This window comes from Chiloscyllium punctatum, chromosome 23, assembly GCF_047496795.1.
Source record: "Chiloscyllium punctatum isolate Juve2018m chromosome 23, sChiPun1.3, whole genome shotgun sequence".
NCBI lineage: Eukaryota > Metazoa > Chordata > Chondrichthyes > Orectolobiformes > Hemiscylliidae > Chiloscyllium > Chiloscyllium punctatum.
The window spans coordinates 59,705,485-59,723,236 of record NC_092761.1 but is presented as its reverse complement, the minus strand read 5'-3'; the positions used below and the strand labels follow the sequence as shown (position 1 = coordinate 59,723,236).

Sequence of the window (17,752 nt, the reverse complement as noted above, 5' to 3'; positions counted from 1 at the left end):
GGAAACCCACACAGACACGGGGAGAATGTGCAAACTCCACACAGTCAGTCGCCTGAGGCGGGAATTGAACCCAGGTCTCTGGCGCTGTGAGGCAGCAGTGCTAACCACTGTGCCACCGGGGTGGGAATGTTCTCAGACTCTTCTGGGGTGGGAATGTTCTCAGACTCGCTCCATTTCTGACATTCGCATTTTTCAAAACCTGTCTCACAGGCTGAACCACTTCAGAGAGAGATTACTCTGATGGTGTGCGGCAGCCTGGGAGTGTACCCAGCATCACTGAAGGAAATCCCGGCGACAAGGAGGGGATCAGAGCCAGAACTGGACAGAAAGAATGAGCAGCCAGTGAGACAGAAAGGGACAGAGCATTGTAGCCTAAAAGTGAAACTGATAAGGAGAGACCGAGACAGAGAGAGAGAGAGACAGAGGGAGAGAGAGAGCGTGTGGGCATAAATAGACCTGGCAAAGATTTAAAAGTATATTCCGAAAAAGAATCTGTTCTGTTAAAGACACTTGGGCACAACGAGTATGGGATTTTGAAGCATGGACTGCGTTCCCCAGCCTGAATGTTTACTCTGTTCCCAGTCTCTGTTCCCATGGATGTGCTGGAGTACCTGATCTCTAAGCAAGGCTTGTTTGGAATGGTAACCGACTTCTTTGTGTCTACCATGACACTCACTCTGCTGTCTGTCATCAGCCTCCTGACCTACTTCGACATCCTTGAGAGTTTCCGTCCATTCCGTTGGCTCTGCAAGGTGACGATTCAGGATAAGGTGAGGAGAAATTATGGTGTAAAGCGAAATCGTGCTGAATGTTTTTTAACTATGAATTATCACTGCTCTTCTTCCTATCCTCCCACCAGTTCTCTGTGTCACTCACCCCCTTAACTCTGCTCCGAATGGTAGTGGCAAACTGACGTCCCTTTCGTGAAAGTTCCTTCTAGGGCAATGCACATTGCTGGAAAGGTCAGGGTGTATTGCCTGTCTTCAGTTACCCAAACAGGTGGATGAGCCAGGCTATTTCAGAGACTGGTGAAGAATCAATGGCTTTCGTGTGACACTGGAGACACCGAACTGGGGGTGTCCCACATCAATGGCTCACTTGTTAATCTCAAGCCATCTCAGATGGCCACGTTCCCAACAGACAGAGAGAAAATCAGCTTGTGTCCCTGCCCAGATCCATCTCGGGCAAGAATGGGTCTGCTGGAGCTTTTGATGTCAAGGTAATGCTTGCTTGCAACCGTTGCTGTAGAGTGCAAATGCAAGGAGCTGATGTTAAACTAATGCAAGACTTGTTAGACCTCAGCTGGAGGATTGCATAGTGTTGTGGGTCTCCCGTTATTGGGAAGATGTGAACACTTTGAAGAGAATGCAGAAACGATTTACAAGAATGGTTCCGATGATGAGAAATATCAGTGATGAGGAGGGAGTGAAGAAGTTGGGACGGTTCTCCTTGGCACGACGAAGGCTCAGAGGAGACTTGATAGAAGTTTTCAAAATCACAGGGAAAAGAAGCAAGAACAAAAGGGGACAGAGTTAAAGTGATATGGAAACAGAGCAGAGGTGATGTGAGAAAGAACTCTTTCTCATGGAGGGTACTGTAGTTAGGGTTCAGAATGAACTACCTGGAAATATAGAGGAGGCAGGTTCGATTGAGGAAATCAAGTGGGAACTTGATGATGATTTGGATAGAAGTGGTGAGCAGAGATACCAGGAAAGGTAGGAGACTGGCTGGAGGGGATAGAACCAGGGCAGGCACAATGGGCTGAATATCCTTTTTTATTTCAAAAATATACTTTATTCATAAAATTATTTTGATATCTATACAATTGGTCATGCCATACATATGTGTACATTACATTCCTTTACATACAGTGATTGGAATTAATCATTCGTATGTAGACATCTGAACATTGACCATCCAGCTCTTCTGCTGAGGCGTCAGAGGAGCCCAATTATTGCATGGGCCCCCTGTTCTTCTGAGGCAAGCAGACGTTACACAGTGGTCTTTCCCCACGTCCCTCAACACGTAGTCCTGGACCTTGGAATGTGCCAGTCTGCAACACTCAGTCGGGGTCAACTCCTTCAGGTGGAAGATCAACAGGTTTCGGAACGCCCAGAGAGCGTCCTTCACCGAGTTGATGATCCTCCAGGCACAGTTGATGTTCGTCTCAGTGTGCGTCTCAGGGAACAGACTGTAGAGCACGGAGTCCCGCGTCACGGCGCTGCTCGGGACGAACCTCGACAAGCACCACTGCATTCCTCTCCAGACTTCTTCTGTGTAGGCACATTCCAGAAGGAGGTGTGTGACAGTCTCGTCCCCCCCGCAGCCGCTTCGAGGGCAGCGTGCGGTGCGGCAGAGAGTCCGGGCGTGCATAAAGGATCTCACAGGCAGAGCCCTTCTCACCACCAGCCAAGCCATGTCTTGGTGCTTGTTGGAAAGTGCTTGCTGGCGATGAGGCATTCTGCCAAATGGCTTTGACAGTCTGCTCAGGGAATGGCTCGATAGGATCCGCCCTCTCCTTTTCCTGAAGGGTCTCAAGGACACTACGTGCTGACCACTTCCTGATGGACTTGTGGTCAAAGGTGTTTTTCCTCATAAATTTCTCCATGAAGGACAGGTGATACGGAACAGTCCAACTACTCGGAGCGTCCCGCGGCAGCGAGGCCAGGCCCATCCTTCGCAACACCGGGGACAGGTAGAACCTCAGTACGTAGTGACACTTGGTGTTTGCGTACCGGGGATCCACGCACAGCTTGATGCAGCCACACACAAAGGTGGCCATCAGGGTGAGGGTGGCATTGGGTGTATTTTTTCCCCCCCGTTGCCCAGATCATTATACATCGAGTCCCTTCAGACCCGGTCCATCTTTGATCTCCATATAAACTGGAAGATGGCCCGAGTGACTGCAACGGCACAGGTTCTGGGAATAGGCCAGATCTGTGCCACATATAACACAAATGACAGTGCCTCACACCTGATAACCAGGTTTTTTTTCCCGCGATGAAGAATATCTTTTTTTAAATTTCAAAAATATACTTTATTCATAAAATGATTTGATGGTCTGTACATTTGGTCATGCCATACATATGTCAACATTTACAAACACAGATCAGAATTTATCATTGTCATATACAGGTCTGTGCATTTCTCAATCTTATGCATATATTTGGCTGAGGCATCAGCAGAGCCCAAAAAACGTCTGCATGGGCCCCCTGTTCTTCTTTAGGCAGGCCGATCTTACACGATGGTCTTTCCCCACCGCGCCTTGGCGGTAGCTGCCCCAAGCTTCAGCGCGTCCCTCAATACGTAGTCTTGGACCTTGGAATGTGCCAGTCTGCAACACTCAGTCGGGGTCAACTCCTTCAGCTGGAAGATCAACAGGTTTCGGAACGCCCAGAGAGCGTCCTTCACCGAGTTGATGATCCTCCAGGCGCAGTTAAGGTTCGTCTCGGTGTGAGTCCCGGGGAACAGGCCGTAGAGCACGGAGTCCCGCGTCACGGCGCTGCTTGGGACGAACCTCGACAAGCACCACTGCATTCCTCTCCAGACTTCCTCTGCATTGGCACATTCCAGAAGGAGGTGTGTGACAGTCTCGTCCCCACCGCAGCCACTTCGAGGGCAGCGTGCGGTGCGGCAGAGAGTCCGGGCGTGCATGAAGGATCTCACAGGCAGACCCCTTCTCACCACCAGCCAAGCCACGTCTTGGTGCTTGTTGGAAAGTTCTGGTGATGAGGCATTTTGCCAAATGGCTTTGACAGTCTGCTCAGGGAATGGCTCGATAGGATCTGCCCTCTCCTTTTCCTGAAGGGTCTCAAGGACACTACATGCTGACCACTTCCTGATGGACTTGTGGTCTAAGGTGTTTTTCCTCATAAATTTCTCCACGAAGGACAGGTGATACGGAATGGTCCAACTACTCGGAGCGTTCCGCGGCAGCGAGGCCAGGCCCATCCTTCGCAACACCAGGGACAGGTAGAACCTCAGTACGTAGTGACACTTGGTGTTTGCGTACCGGGGATCCACGCACAGCTTGATGCAGCCACACACAAAGGTGGCCATCAGGGTGAGGGTGGCATTGGGCGTGTTTTTTCCCCCATTGCACCGGTCTTTGTACATTGTGTCTCTTCGGACCCGGTCCATCTTTGATCTCCAAATGAAGTGGAAGATGGCCCGGGTGACTGCGGCGGTACAGGTCCTGGGGATAGGCCAGACCTGTGCCACATATAGCAATACTGAGAGTACCTCACACCTGATGACCAGGTTTTTTCCCATGATGTAGAGTGACCATTGCCCCCATCTGCCTAGTTTCTGTCTCATCTTCCTGATCCGCTCCACCCAGGTCTTGGCGCACACCCCAGCCCCCCCGAACCAAATACCCAGCACCTTCAGGTGGTCAGTCCTGATGGTGAAGGGGATAGAGGATTGGTCGGCCCAGTTCCCGAAGAGCATGGCCTCGCTCTTGCCTCGGTTTACCTTGGCCCCCGAGGCCCGTTCGAACTGGTCACAGATGCACACGAGTCTGTGCGCGGACAGCGGATCCAAGCAGAAAACAGCGACGTCTTCCATGTACAGGGAGGCCTTAACCTGCAGGCCCCCGCTGCCAGGAATAGTCACCCCTCTCAGGCTCACATCCTTCCTGATGGATTCGGCAAATGGCTCTATGCAACACACAAACAAGGCAGGAGAGAGAGGGCATCCCTGGCTGACTCCAGATCTTAAGGGAAGCTATCTGATTCCCACCCATTGATTGAGACTGCACTGACAATGTTGGTGTAGAGCAGTCTGATCCAATTTCCGATTGCCTCCCCAAAGCCCATTTTGGAGAGGACATCCCTCATATATGTATGCGATATCCTGTCAAAGGCTTTCTCCTGGTCCAGGCTGATGAGGCAGGTGTCCACCCCCCTGTCCTGCATGTAGGCGATCGTATCCCTGAGGAGTGCGAGACTCTCAGAGATCTTCCTGCCCGGTACAGCACAGGTTTGGTCCGGGTGGATCACCGATCCCAGAGCAGACCTGACCCGGTTGGCGATGACCTTTCACAAGATTTTGTAGTCTGTATTTAACAGTGAGATCGGTCTCCAATTTCTGAGTTCCTTCCTCTCCCCCTTCCGCTTGTAGATGAGGGTGATGATGCCTTTCCTCATGGATTCACTCATGGTACCTGCCCGAAGCATACTGACATACACCTCCAGCAGGTCCAGGCCGATCAAGTCCCAAAGAGCGGAATAAATCTCAACCGGTAAGCCGTCGCTTCCGGGAGTTTTATTCTTTTCGAAGGACTCGAGGGCCTTGGTCAGCTCATCCAGAGATAGCGGCTGGTCCAGCCTCTCTCGTGTTCCGTCATCTAAGACCTCCGTGATAGAGGACAGGAACGATTGGGAGGCCGCGCTGTCGGTTGACTTCAAGTCATACAGACTGGAATAGAAGGATTTACTGATCTTCATGACGTCAGCCTGAGATGACGTTACTGAGCCATCTTCTTCCTTCAGGCTGCTGAGCACGGAGCTCTCTTTGTGCACCTTCTGGAAGAAGAAATGTGAGCACGTCTCTTCCTGCTCCACCGAGCGGATCCTGGACCGGAAGATTATCCTGGAGGCCTCCGAGGCAAAGAGCGAGGCTTGCTGGCCCTTCACCTCCTTGAGGTCCTCCGTGACATCGACCCCCATCGTCTGCAGCAGGAGCAGGTTCTGCATACTTCCCTGGAGCTGGGACAGTTTTCCCCGCCTCTCTCTCACCTCCTGAACACCTTTGAGGATAAAGAACCTCTTAATGTTCCCTTTTACTGTTTCCCACCAGTCCGCTGGAGACTCAAAGAGGGGCTTCACGGTTCTCCGACCTGCGTAATCCCTCTTGAGCTCTTCGATGTTTCCCGGGGTCAACAGCTTAGTGTCCAGTTTACACGTTCCCTTACCAGCCCGCTGCTCGTCCTGTAGGTGACAGTCAGCCAGCAGGAGGCAGTGGTCAGAGAAGAACACCGGCTTAATGTTAGTGGATCTGACCGAGAGCATTCGGGACACAAACAGGTAATCTATCCTTGAGCGGATAGACCCGTCTGCCCGTGACCAGGTGTATCTACGCTGCACTCCATCTGCAGGGGTGCTGAAGATATCATGCAGCTTGGTGTCTTTGACCCTGCACCAACTTTGTGACTCTGTGAAAAATGCACATGAAGACTCCAGATAAGGGCAAGTTGGATTTGGTAGTGTGCGTCCCCCTCACAGTCAAGTTACTTGACTATTCCTCATGTATGTGAGACCACTTGGATGAAGGCGTCTTGGAACAGTGTTCCTCCAGGGTGAGTAAATGCTTTCAAGAGAGAGGCCAACAGAGAAAACTGTTCATGGGCAAGGTTTTGGGGCCTGTGCTCGGGAAGGCTTTGATTGGGTCTTTATAAAATATTTGCTTTAAATGAACTGTGTTTATTTTGTTAACAGCGATGTACACAAGAGGGCGATAATGGGAGGACAGGAGTGCGGCTGTGAGTATTGAAGCTAAAATCATTGACAGAAACAGTAATTGAGATGAAAAATGCTGGATAAAAAACATAAAGTGCATTGCAGTTCAGTCAGGAGTATTGGGAAGAGTTACCCTGCCAGGATGTGCCTTTTCTCTTGATGTTGACTGACCAGCATGACATTCCAAAGCTGAATCCTGGGATGTGGCTGTAATTACTTAGCCTTCCTCCTATCCCTTTCTTTCGGTCACTGCCCGTTTTTATCCAGTTTCATTCCTGTCAATTGCTGTCAAACGTTTCCATTGCTCACACTAAAGGCGGTTGTGAGGAAGGGTCACTGGAACCAAAACACTAACACTGATTGCTCTCCACAGACCTGCTGAGATTTTCCAGCAACTTATGTTTTTGATTTGGGTTTTCATTTAAGAAGAACGAAACTCATTGTTTAAAGATAATCAGGTCTCACCAAAGACAGAACAATTTCAATGATGTGGAGAGACTGGGTTTGTCCTCTTCAGAGCGGAAAAGACAGAGGGGAGACTTAACAGAGGCAGTTGGAATAAGGAGGACATTTTGTAGAATAGATTAAGAGGTTTGTTTTCTAACACAACAGAGTCAGTCAGCAAAGTCCACGGCTTGAAAATAAACAATTAAAGAAATCAGGGCAGCAACCAGTCCATTTTCTCATGTGATAATCTGGAATGCAGAGGAAATGGCAAGTTTTATAACACTTGAAACACTTGAAAAAAGAAATACAATTAAGCACTAAGGACAAAGGACGGAATTAGAGTTCGGTTTTATTGTCACCTGTACATGAATTTGGGGATAAAGGAATACAGTGAAAACTTTACCATGTCACATTCACGTTGCCATCTCAGGGACAAAGGTACCTAGGGACAAAATCACAGGTATAAAGTAGAAAAATAACAAAATAAGATACATTACAGCTTTTCTCAGTGTAAAGTTGTAAATAGAAAGAAAGTTTCAAGTTCCAAATACAGGCCTTCGTTAGCCATGGGTCTGCAGTCGCTCCACTCTGAGCTTTCCTCATGAGGGCTCGAACTCTCCCCCTGCATTGGGCTCGATCTCTCTCTCCCCCCACACTGGGCTCGATCTCTCTCTCCCCACGCACTGGGCTCGATCTCTCTCTCTCCCCTGCATTGGGCTCGATCTCTCTCTCTCCCCCCATACTGGGCTCGATCTCTCTCTCTCTCTCTCTCTCTCCTCACTGGGCTTGATCTCTCTCTCTCCCCACATGGGCTCGATCTCTCTCTCTTTTCACACTCTGGGCTCGATCTCTCTATCCCCCTGCACTGAGCTCGATCTCCCTCTCCCTCTTCACTGGGCACTGGGCTCAATCTCTCTAATCCCCCCGCACTGGGCTTAATCTCTCCCCCTGCACTCGGCTCGATCTCTCTCCCCACGCACTGGGCTCGATCTCTCTCTCCCCCTGCACTGAGCTCAATCTCTCTCTCTCCCCACACTGGGCTCAATCTCTCTCTCCCCCTGCATTGATCGAGTCCAGTACGGGGAGAGAGAGAGAGATCGAGTCCAGTGTGCAGGGAGAGAGAGATCGAGCCCAGTGTGCGGGGAGAGAGAGAGATCAAGTCCAGTGAGCAGGGAGGGAGAGATCAAGCCCAGTGTAGGGGGAGAGAGAGATTGAGCCCAAAACCAAGCTGGTGAATTGTCAGTTGAGAAATCTGATCTAACATCAGCACAATGAAGAGAATGTCACACAGCGATGGGTCAATTGATCTAATTTGTTGTTGTTGGATATTAATGGAAATGGAGGGACAGGAAGGTTCAGAGGGTATGTAAACATGGAAGCTATTTGTCCAAAGACACTCTCTAAAGAATTCTCGGGGTCATCCTCAGCCAGTGTGGAGGTCAGTATCATAGAATCCCTACAGTGTGGCAACAGGCCATTTGGCCCAACAAGTCCACACCGACCCTCCAAATAGTAACTCACCCAGACCCATTCCCATACCCCATTACTCTACATTTGCCCCTGACTAATGCATCTGATCTACACATCCCTGAGCACTATGGGCAATTTAGCAAGTGAAACATTGTGTAAGACCTTACTGTTTGTCAGGATAGGTTAGGAACCCAGGAAAATTAATTAGATGTCCCACCTGTGATCACTGTTGCTGTGGATCTCATGCACCTGGAGATAACAGGGTCAAGAAGAAGAATGCGGAACTACGATGCCTCCCATGGTCAAATATGCTAATGCTATTTACTGTCAAGGGTCTTTCACACACAAATAATATTTGAAAAAGATATTAAAGGGTTTGTCTCAGTTTGATCTCTCAATCAACAAGCAGCACAAAAGTGACATTACAAAGTGAAGTGAAATGACGGAGCTGTAAGAATGCTAATATAAAAATCCACAGTGTAGGGGCATGGACTTGCTCTCGAGATGATGGTGCTTTTTCAACCTGCTGCAGTCAATGAGATTTAGGGCGGGAGGCCCAGCGATGGAGCATAGAACATAGAAAAGTACAGCACAGAACAGGCCCTTCGGCCTATGATGTTGTGCTGAGGAAAGTGGTGAAACAGTGATTCAGTTCTAAGTCAGGATGGTGTGTGCCTCAGAGGGATCTTGAAGGTGGTGATGCTTCTATGTGCCTGCTGTCGTTATCTTCCAGTGTGGAGGTTTGGGATGTACCTCAGATTTTTCAGATCTGGAAGTCTACTACAGATAACAGAAAGGAAAGAGAATCTTTAGGGCGGCACGGTGGCTCAATGGTTAGCAATGCTGCCTCACAGCGCCCCAGGGTCCAATGGTTCGATTCCAGCCTCGGGTGACTGTTTGTGTGGAGTTTGCATACTCTCCCTGTGTCTGTGTGGGTTTCCGCCCACAGTCCAAAGATGTGGGAGGAATTGGCCATGCTAAGTTGCCCATAGTGTTAGGTGCATTAGTAAGAGGGAAATGGGTCTGGGTGGGTTATTCTTCAGGGGGTCGGTGTGGACTGGTTGGGCCGAAGGGTCTGTTTCCACACTGTAGGGAATCTGATCTATTCAATTGTAGGTAACCTGGATAAAATATGAATATTTTCACACTTGGCCTGACATTGATTCGTGAGTTCTACGTAGGCACAGCTGATATTCAACATTACTGAGTATTAAGGTGAAACAGAAATAGGATTTGATTAGCATAAGTTTTGATTGCAATAGATGTAGTGTGTTGATAATAGTGACACAATGCATTATGACCACTTGAGGCTACCATATACATATGTACCAGCAGAGGGAGTCTCCTAGGAACAGAATATTGACGTAGGATTTATGTTTAACACTGTTTTAATGCTAAATATTTCTGCATGAATATAAAACTTGCTGACTCAAAGGCTTTGCAATATGGGGTGAAATCTGTATTCCTGTAACTCCAAAGAGCAGATCTAGTTTACTGAGACAACTTAGTGAATGAAAATAAAAGGAGTGAATGGGGTATTTGACCATAAATCAAGAATTTATCACTTTGTAATAAGTTTCGTGATGTTAATTTTTCTCCTGTTTCCTAGTGACACTGATGCAAAAGGGCAGTCTCCTGTTCAAAGACTTTGGTCAGTGGCAGAGTGGGTGAAGCAGCTGCAGTTGGAGCTGTGCACAGATACCACTGATCAATGCTGCGCTCCCAAGTACAGAAGGACATTTGTGGTGAGCAGGAGAATTTGCTTCTGTTTATATCCCCCGATATCCAAAACATTATTCCAGTAAAGGAGGGTGTTTCCTTTCTGAGGTTTTGAGTCTGCTCCTCCTCTGGTAATTGACTTTCCTGCACCTTCATTTGTGACTCATTGGGTAGTGCTCTTGCCTCTGAGTCAGATCATTCTCTGGTGAGAATTTTACATACAAAAACTAGGCGACTGTGCCAGCGTAGTAAGTGAGTGCCGCAGCACTGAGGGCGTGCACTGAATGAGAGATTCAGCTCACCTGCCATCTTCTCAATGTCCTCCCTGTGACTACGGCCAGATGAGGCAGGTGAAGAATATGCCTTTGCCTATTCCATAGCTGGTTTTTCCTGGAACAGATCACTGTTGCCACATGCTATGTATTTTTGGGGTGTGGGGTTGTAACCCCAAATGGGCTCATGAACTCCGATAAACAATGACTGCTCTGTAACTCAGACAGGGATACAACATCCAGACTCTCATTCTGACAATGATATAACACCCATACTCTCACTCAGACAGGGATACAACACCCGTACTCTCACTCAGACAGTGATATAACACCCATATTCTCAGTCAGACAGTGATATAACACACACACACTCACTCAGTGATATAACACCCATACTCTCACTCAGTAAGTGATATAACACACACACTCTCACTCAGACAATGATATAACACCCATATTCGCAGTCAGACAGTGATATAACACACACGCACTCACTCAGTGATATAACACACGTATTCTCACTCAGACAGTGATATAACACCCGTACTCTCACTTACACAGTGATATAACACCTGTACACTCAGTCTGACAATGATATAACACCCGTACTCTCACTCATACATTGATATAACACACACGCACTCAATCAGACAGTGATATAACACCCTGACTCTCACTCAGACAGTGATATAATGCCCATACTCTCAGTCAGACAGTGATATACCACACACACACTCACTCAGACAGTGATATAACACCCTGACTCTAACTCAGACAGTGATATAACACACACGCACTCACTCAGTAATGTAATACCCGTACTCTCACTCAGACAGTGATATAACACACACGCTCTCACTCAGACAGTGATATAACACACACACACTCACTCAGTGATATAATACCCATTCTCTCACTCAGACAGTGATATAATACCCGTACTCTCACTCAGACAGTGATATAACACACACGCTCTCACTCAGAGAGTGATATAACACACACGCACTCACTCAGACAGTGATATAACACACATGCACTCACTCAATGATATAATACCCATTCTCTCACTCAGACAGTGATATAACACACACACACTCACTCAGTGATATAATACCCATTCTCTCACTCACTCAGTGATATAACACCCTATTCTCACTCAGACAGTGATATAACACACACACACTCACTCAATGATATAATACCCATTCTCTCACTCAGACAGTGATATAACACACACACACTCACTCAGACAGTGATATAACACACACGCTCTCACTCAGACAGTGATATAACACACACGCTCTCACTCAGACAGTGATATAACACACACGCTCTCACTCAGACAGTGATATAACACCCTATTCTCACTCAGACAGTGATATAACACACACGCTCTCACTCAGACAGTGATATAACACACACACACTCACTCAGTGATATAATACCCATTCTCTCACTCACTCAGTGATATAACACCCTATTCTCACTCAGACAGTGATATAACACACACGCTCTCACTCAGACAGTGATATAACACACACGCTCTCACTCAGACAGTGATATAACACACACGCTCTCACTCAGACAGTGATATAACACACACGCTCTCACTCAGACAGTGATATAACACACATGCATTCACTCAGTGAGATAATACCCATACTCTCACTCAGACAGTGATATAACACTGTACTCTCATGCAGACACCCGTACTCTGAGTCAGACAGTGATATAACACGCACGCATTCACTCAGTGATATAACACCCGTACTCTCACTCAGACTGTGATATAACACCCGTACTCTCAGTCAGACAGTGATATAACACACATGCACTCACTCAGACAGTAATATAACACACACCCACACTCACTCAGTGATATAACACCCGTACTCTCACTCAGACAGTGATATAACACCCGTACTCTCACTCTAAGTGATTTAACATCCACACTCTCACTCTAATGAGCCTACACAGCCAAATTAAAACAGAGGGTAGCAATTGAAAAATCAATATTCAAAGCTTGCAATTTCTGATCAGTGGAACTGAATAGGGATGAATAGATTTTTTTAATTGGGTGACTCAACATATGAAGTTAAGTGAGGTAAATGACATTCTGATACAGGGTAGAGAAATATAAACTATTTCCACTGATTGGAGATTCTCAAACTAGGGGCATAGTCTGAGAATATGGGCCAGATATTTCAGGAGAGATGTTAGGAAGCACTTTTACACTTTTATTTAACTCTTTTATTTAATTCATCCACGGGATGAGGGCATCACTGACTCGGCCAGCATGTATTGGGTAGTCTGCCACATAGAGGCAGCCATATTGCTGTGGGTCTGGAGTCACATCGAGGATGGCAGCTTCCTTCCGCGAAAGGACATTAGTGAAGCAGATGGGTTTTCCCTGACAATTGTTGCATGGTCATCATTAGAATCTTAATTCCAGATTTTTATTGAATTCAAAGTCCACCATCTGCCTTGGAAGGATTCGAATCTAGGTCCCCAGAACTTTCCCTGGATCTCTGATTTAACAGAGCAAGTGACAATACCACTCCGCCATTGCCTTCCCTTCTTCTACAAATTGCAGTAGATGCTCGATGAATTGTTGATTTAAAATCAGCCTTGGATGTTTATGTTAAACAGAGGCATTAAGGGATGTGCCCCAGTGGCAGGTATCTGGAGTTGGCCCACAGACTCACCGTGACCTCATTGAATGACGGAACAGTCCCGAGTGGCTGAATGGCCTCCACCTGTTCCTATGCTGCAGATCAGTCATGATCCCAGTGATTTACTTTCTCTACCATGATGCCTGGTTAAGGAATGGTGGAGGATGGAGAACTCAAACACATATTCATCATCTTTCATTTCAGAAGCAGCACCGGGAGATTTGCCAGCTCTCTCACCTGTTGCAGAGTCTTGGGGGTCAGTCTGCTGGAGCTGAAGGACAGTCGGAGACATTCCGAAACAATGAATTATCCAGGGGCACCTTTAGCCATCGCTTTTCACCAGAGGGCAGCACAGAGCAGAATAATGTGAAGGTGGACCACATGGTAACAGCCAGAGACAGAGGGAGGATTCAGGTCTTAAGTAGCAAACTCCAGTCACTGAGAATGTACACCGAGGAGAGGTGAGTCTCTCGATTCCTGTCTGTGGGTCCCTGCCAATATGGCTGGAAGAAACCGTCACCTATTAAACCCTCAACCAGAGTATAATCGTCAACAAAACACGGAAAAACACATTGAGTGTCCATTCTTCTGATTGCTATTTGTGGGATCTTGCTGTGTACAGATTGGCTGTGCTCCCAACACAACGGTGACTAGACTTTATTTTAACGGCTGTAAAGTACTTTGTGAAAGACGATATACAAATGCAAGTTTCCCTTTACTTTTCACTAAATGACCCATTTCACCCTGTCATGAAATGGATCCCATTGTAAATTGAAGGACATGGGTTTCATGGGTGAGGGTATGAGGTCTGTCCAGTGTCTTCCCTATCCCCTGTCTCTAGGTTTGGTGATTTCGAATTATTTTGTCACTAATTTCCCACAGGCTGTTTGCTTCATCCAGTAACCAGGCTCACTGGATAAATCCTGCAACATGCCCATCCCAAAGTAACTTCTCTAGTTCCTAGGCCTTCCAAATTTACCTGAAATATCCTTTGACAACAACTTTGTACTTTGCTGTAGCAAGCAGCCCAAGGTGCTTTGACCAATTCCTGGGGTGAGGATCCTCAATTTGTTTCAGTCCTGCACGGGGCACCTCCCAAATCCATAATCCTTCTGGTATAGGAGCGAGAAAATACTGCCCTTCTTTATTTGAACATCCGTGCCTTAGAATTATAGAATCCCTGTGGTCTGGAAGCAGGCCATTCAGCCCATCACGTTCACACCAACCCTCTGAAGAGCAGCCCACCCAGACACACACTCCCAACCCTAGCCCCGTAACCCTGCATTTCCCATATCTAACCCACCTAGCCTACACATCCCTGAACACTACAGGCAATTTAGCATGGCCAATTCACCTGACCTGCACATCTTTGGACTGTGGGAGGAAACCGGAGCACCCGGAGGAAACCCACACAGACACGGGGAGAATGTGCAAACTCCACACAGTCAGTCGCCCGAGGGGGGGAATCGAACCCAGGTCCCTGACACTCCGAGGCAGCAGTGCTAACCACTGAGCCACATTGGGTTGGTTGCAGCAAAGCTAAGAATGGATCCAAAAAAACCAAAGAACTGGAAATCGGAACCGAAAACAGAAAATTGCTGGAGAGACTCAGCAGGTCAAGCAGTATCTGTGGAGGGAAAGCAGAGTTAACGTTTTGCGTCCAGTGACTCTTCTTCAGAATTAATTTTTTTCTTTTTTTTATAGCTAGTGAAATGTTGGTACTGTATATATACTAAAGAAGAGTTGGAGGAGGGGAAAAGAATTAAACTACATGTGGAGATGGAGATTGGAGATAGAGAGAAAGACAGTTGGTCAGACTAAGGACTGGGTAATGATTAATCTGGGAGAATGAGGAGCTGATAATGGAGACCATTAGCGGCTGACAGTGTGTTGTGTGTGGGAGCAGCTCATGTGAAGACAAAGCCTGGTGTGTAGAACTGGGGGTAAGGACATGGGTGAAATTATTGAAGTTGATATTGAGTCTGTGAGGCTGCAAGGTCCCCAAGCAGTAAATGAGGTCCCATTCTTTCAGCTTGTATTGAGCTGCACTAGAGCACTGCAGCAAGGCTGAGACAGGGATGTTGGCCAGGGGACAGGGTGGGGTGTTGAAGTGGCAGGCAGTTGGAAGCACAGGGTCATTTTTGGAAGTGAATTAAGTGTTCTGCAAAGTGGTCACCTAGTCTGTGTTTTGTCTCCCCAGTACGGAGGAGTCCACACTGTGAACAGTGAATACCGTAGACTGAATTGAGTGAGGTGCATGTAAAGTGCAGCGTCACCTGGAAGGTGTGTCTAGGGCCTTGGATAGTAAGGTGGAGGGTGATGGCATGGGAAGGTGTCATGGGGAGATGTTGGGAGTGGAGGAGGAGTGGGCCAGGGTGTCCTGGAGGGAATGATCGCTGCAGAAAACTGGCAAGGGAGTGCTGGTATCCAACTGGGTGGTGGTAGAAATGGTAGCTCATGATTCATTCTATGTGGATGCTGGCTGGATTGTGGTTGAGGATGAGGGTGACCCTATCACTGTTGTGGATGAGAAGAGAGGGGTTCTGAAGAATGGTCACTGAATCTGAAACATTATATCTGTTTCTCATTCCACCCTGACCTTAAATTCACATGGACCATCTCTGACACCGCCCTCCTCTTCCTAGACCTCTCCATCTCCATCAACGATGACCGACTGAACACCGACATTTTTACTAACCCACCGACTCCCGCATCTATCTGGATTTCACCTCCTCCCACCCTACCCAATTCACTCTTTTGAAAACAAAATGCAAAAATATGCTCCAGAGTTTATTTGCATCAATAAATAAACTTATTCCCAATTCCTCCACCTCCACCGTATCTGCTCCCAGGAGGACCAGTTTCACCACAGAACACACCAGATGGCCTCCTTCTTTATAGACCATAATTTCCCCTCCCACGTGGTTGACGATGCCCTCCAACGCATCTCGTCCACATCCCGCACCTCCGCCCTCAGACCCCACCCCTCCAACTGTAGCAAGGACAGAACCCCCTCATCCTCACCTTACACCCTACCTCCGCATAAACCGCATCATCTGCTGATATTTCAGCCACCTCCAAACAGACCCCACCACTAGGGATATATTTCCCTCCCCACCCCTTTCTGCCTCCCTCCATGACTACCTAGTCAGGTCCACGCCCCCCCCAACAACCTACCCTCCCCTCCTGCCACCACAGGAAGTGCGAAACATATGCCCACACCTCCTCCCTTACCTCCATCCGAGGCCCCAAAGGAACCTTCCACATCCATCTTACACCAATGTTATTTATTGTATCCATTGCTCCTGATGAGGTCTCCTCTACATTGGGAAGACTGGATGCCTCCACACAGAGCACTTCAGAAACATCTCCGGGCCACCTGCACCAATCAACCCCACCACCCCGTGGCCCAACATTTCGATTCCCCCTCCCACTCTGCTGAGGACATGCAGTTCCTGGGCCTCCTCCATCATCACTCCCTCACCACCCGACGCCTGGAGGAAGAACGCCTCATCTTCTGCCTCGGAACACTTCAACCCCAGGGCATCAATGTGGACTTCACCAGTTTCCTCATTTCCCCTTCCCCCACTTTACCCCAGCTCAGCACCATCCTCATGACCTGTCCCACCAGTCAATCTCCTTTCCCACCTATCCGTTCCACTCTCCTCTTTGAACTATCACCTTTACCCCTTCCTCCATCCACCTATTGCACTCTCAGCTACCTTCTCCGGAGCCTCACCCCCCCTCCCATTTATCTCACCACCCCTGAGGCTTCCAGCCTCATTCCCGATGAAGGGCTCCTGCCCGAAACGTCGATTTTCCTGCTCCTCGGATGCTGCCTGACCTGCTGTGCATTTCCAGCACCACCCTAGTCAGGACACTAGTTTCTGAGAGGCAGAGTATGGTGCCAGCAAGACTCAAGGGTTGTAAGGTAAGGCAAGAGAAAACATAGTCCCTGGGAGCATAACGTTCTGTAGCAAGAAGATTTTCTCATGAACTAGCACAGAACCTTCTAGAAAATCTTGTTGAATATGTGTACTGTCTGCTGTTGAATGCAACAATGATAATGGTACCCACAGTGTTTATTCCTGAAAGGGAGACTGGGATTTTTCGCAGCCAGTGTGAACTGATGCAAATAATCTCTGGAGCAGTTTATTTGCATGTTGTTTCCAAAAAGGTGTAAGGTAACTAACTGCTCCAGGTCTGTTCACCTGTAACTGAGTGCTTTAACCCTGTCTGCTCTGAACTACAGTCTTGTTGGCTCAATTCTCATGTAACCCCCCCCGCCCCCCCCACCACCAAGCCTGGTCCATAATTCAAAGTGTCTTATTCTGTGACTTAGCTCAATATGCACACCCTTTCCCTATGTTGCTGAGAATCCTTGACTGACAAAAATCTATCAATCTCAAATTTAAAATTAACAACTGGTTGAACATGTTGTGACCCACAGGGCGTGTCAACCTTTTAACTGCCAATGTGTCCTGTTTAAAAGACACTAACACAGCCGACATGACTGTGGATATAAATCCAGTGGCCATTTGGAGCTGAACTCTAGAAGGTCACACCTACAAGTGTCAAAAGGAAGCTTTAAAGGGAGAGATACAATCTGAACTGTAATCCCCTCTGAGGATCTCAGCCTGTGAAATGATGACAGGAAAAATTGATAATCTGGCCAGGCAACATATTCGTGTTTCCCTCTTTCAAGAATACACAG

General features: G+C 47.8%; 1 protein-coding gene across 2 annotated transcripts in view; it reads left to right on the top strand.

Moving 5' to 3' along the window:
* The first annotated feature begins 263 nt into the window (after positions 1–263).
* Positions 264–17,752, top strand: part of LOC140494097 (uncharacterized) — a 35,628-nt gene continuing 18,139 nt past the window's right edge. For both annotated transcript variants that reach the window (XM_072593062.1, XM_072593061.1), the window contains exons 1-4: positions 264–770; positions 6,438–6,481; positions 9,985–10,120; positions 13,243–13,499. In XM_072593062.1, coding sequence (XP_072449163.1) covers positions 564–770; positions 6,438–6,481; positions 9,985–10,120; positions 13,243–13,499 — 644 coding nt within the window. In that variant the 5' untranslated portion in view covers positions 264–563. The remainder of the gene's footprint in view (positions 771–6,437; positions 6,482–9,984; positions 10,121–13,242; positions 13,500–17,752) is intronic.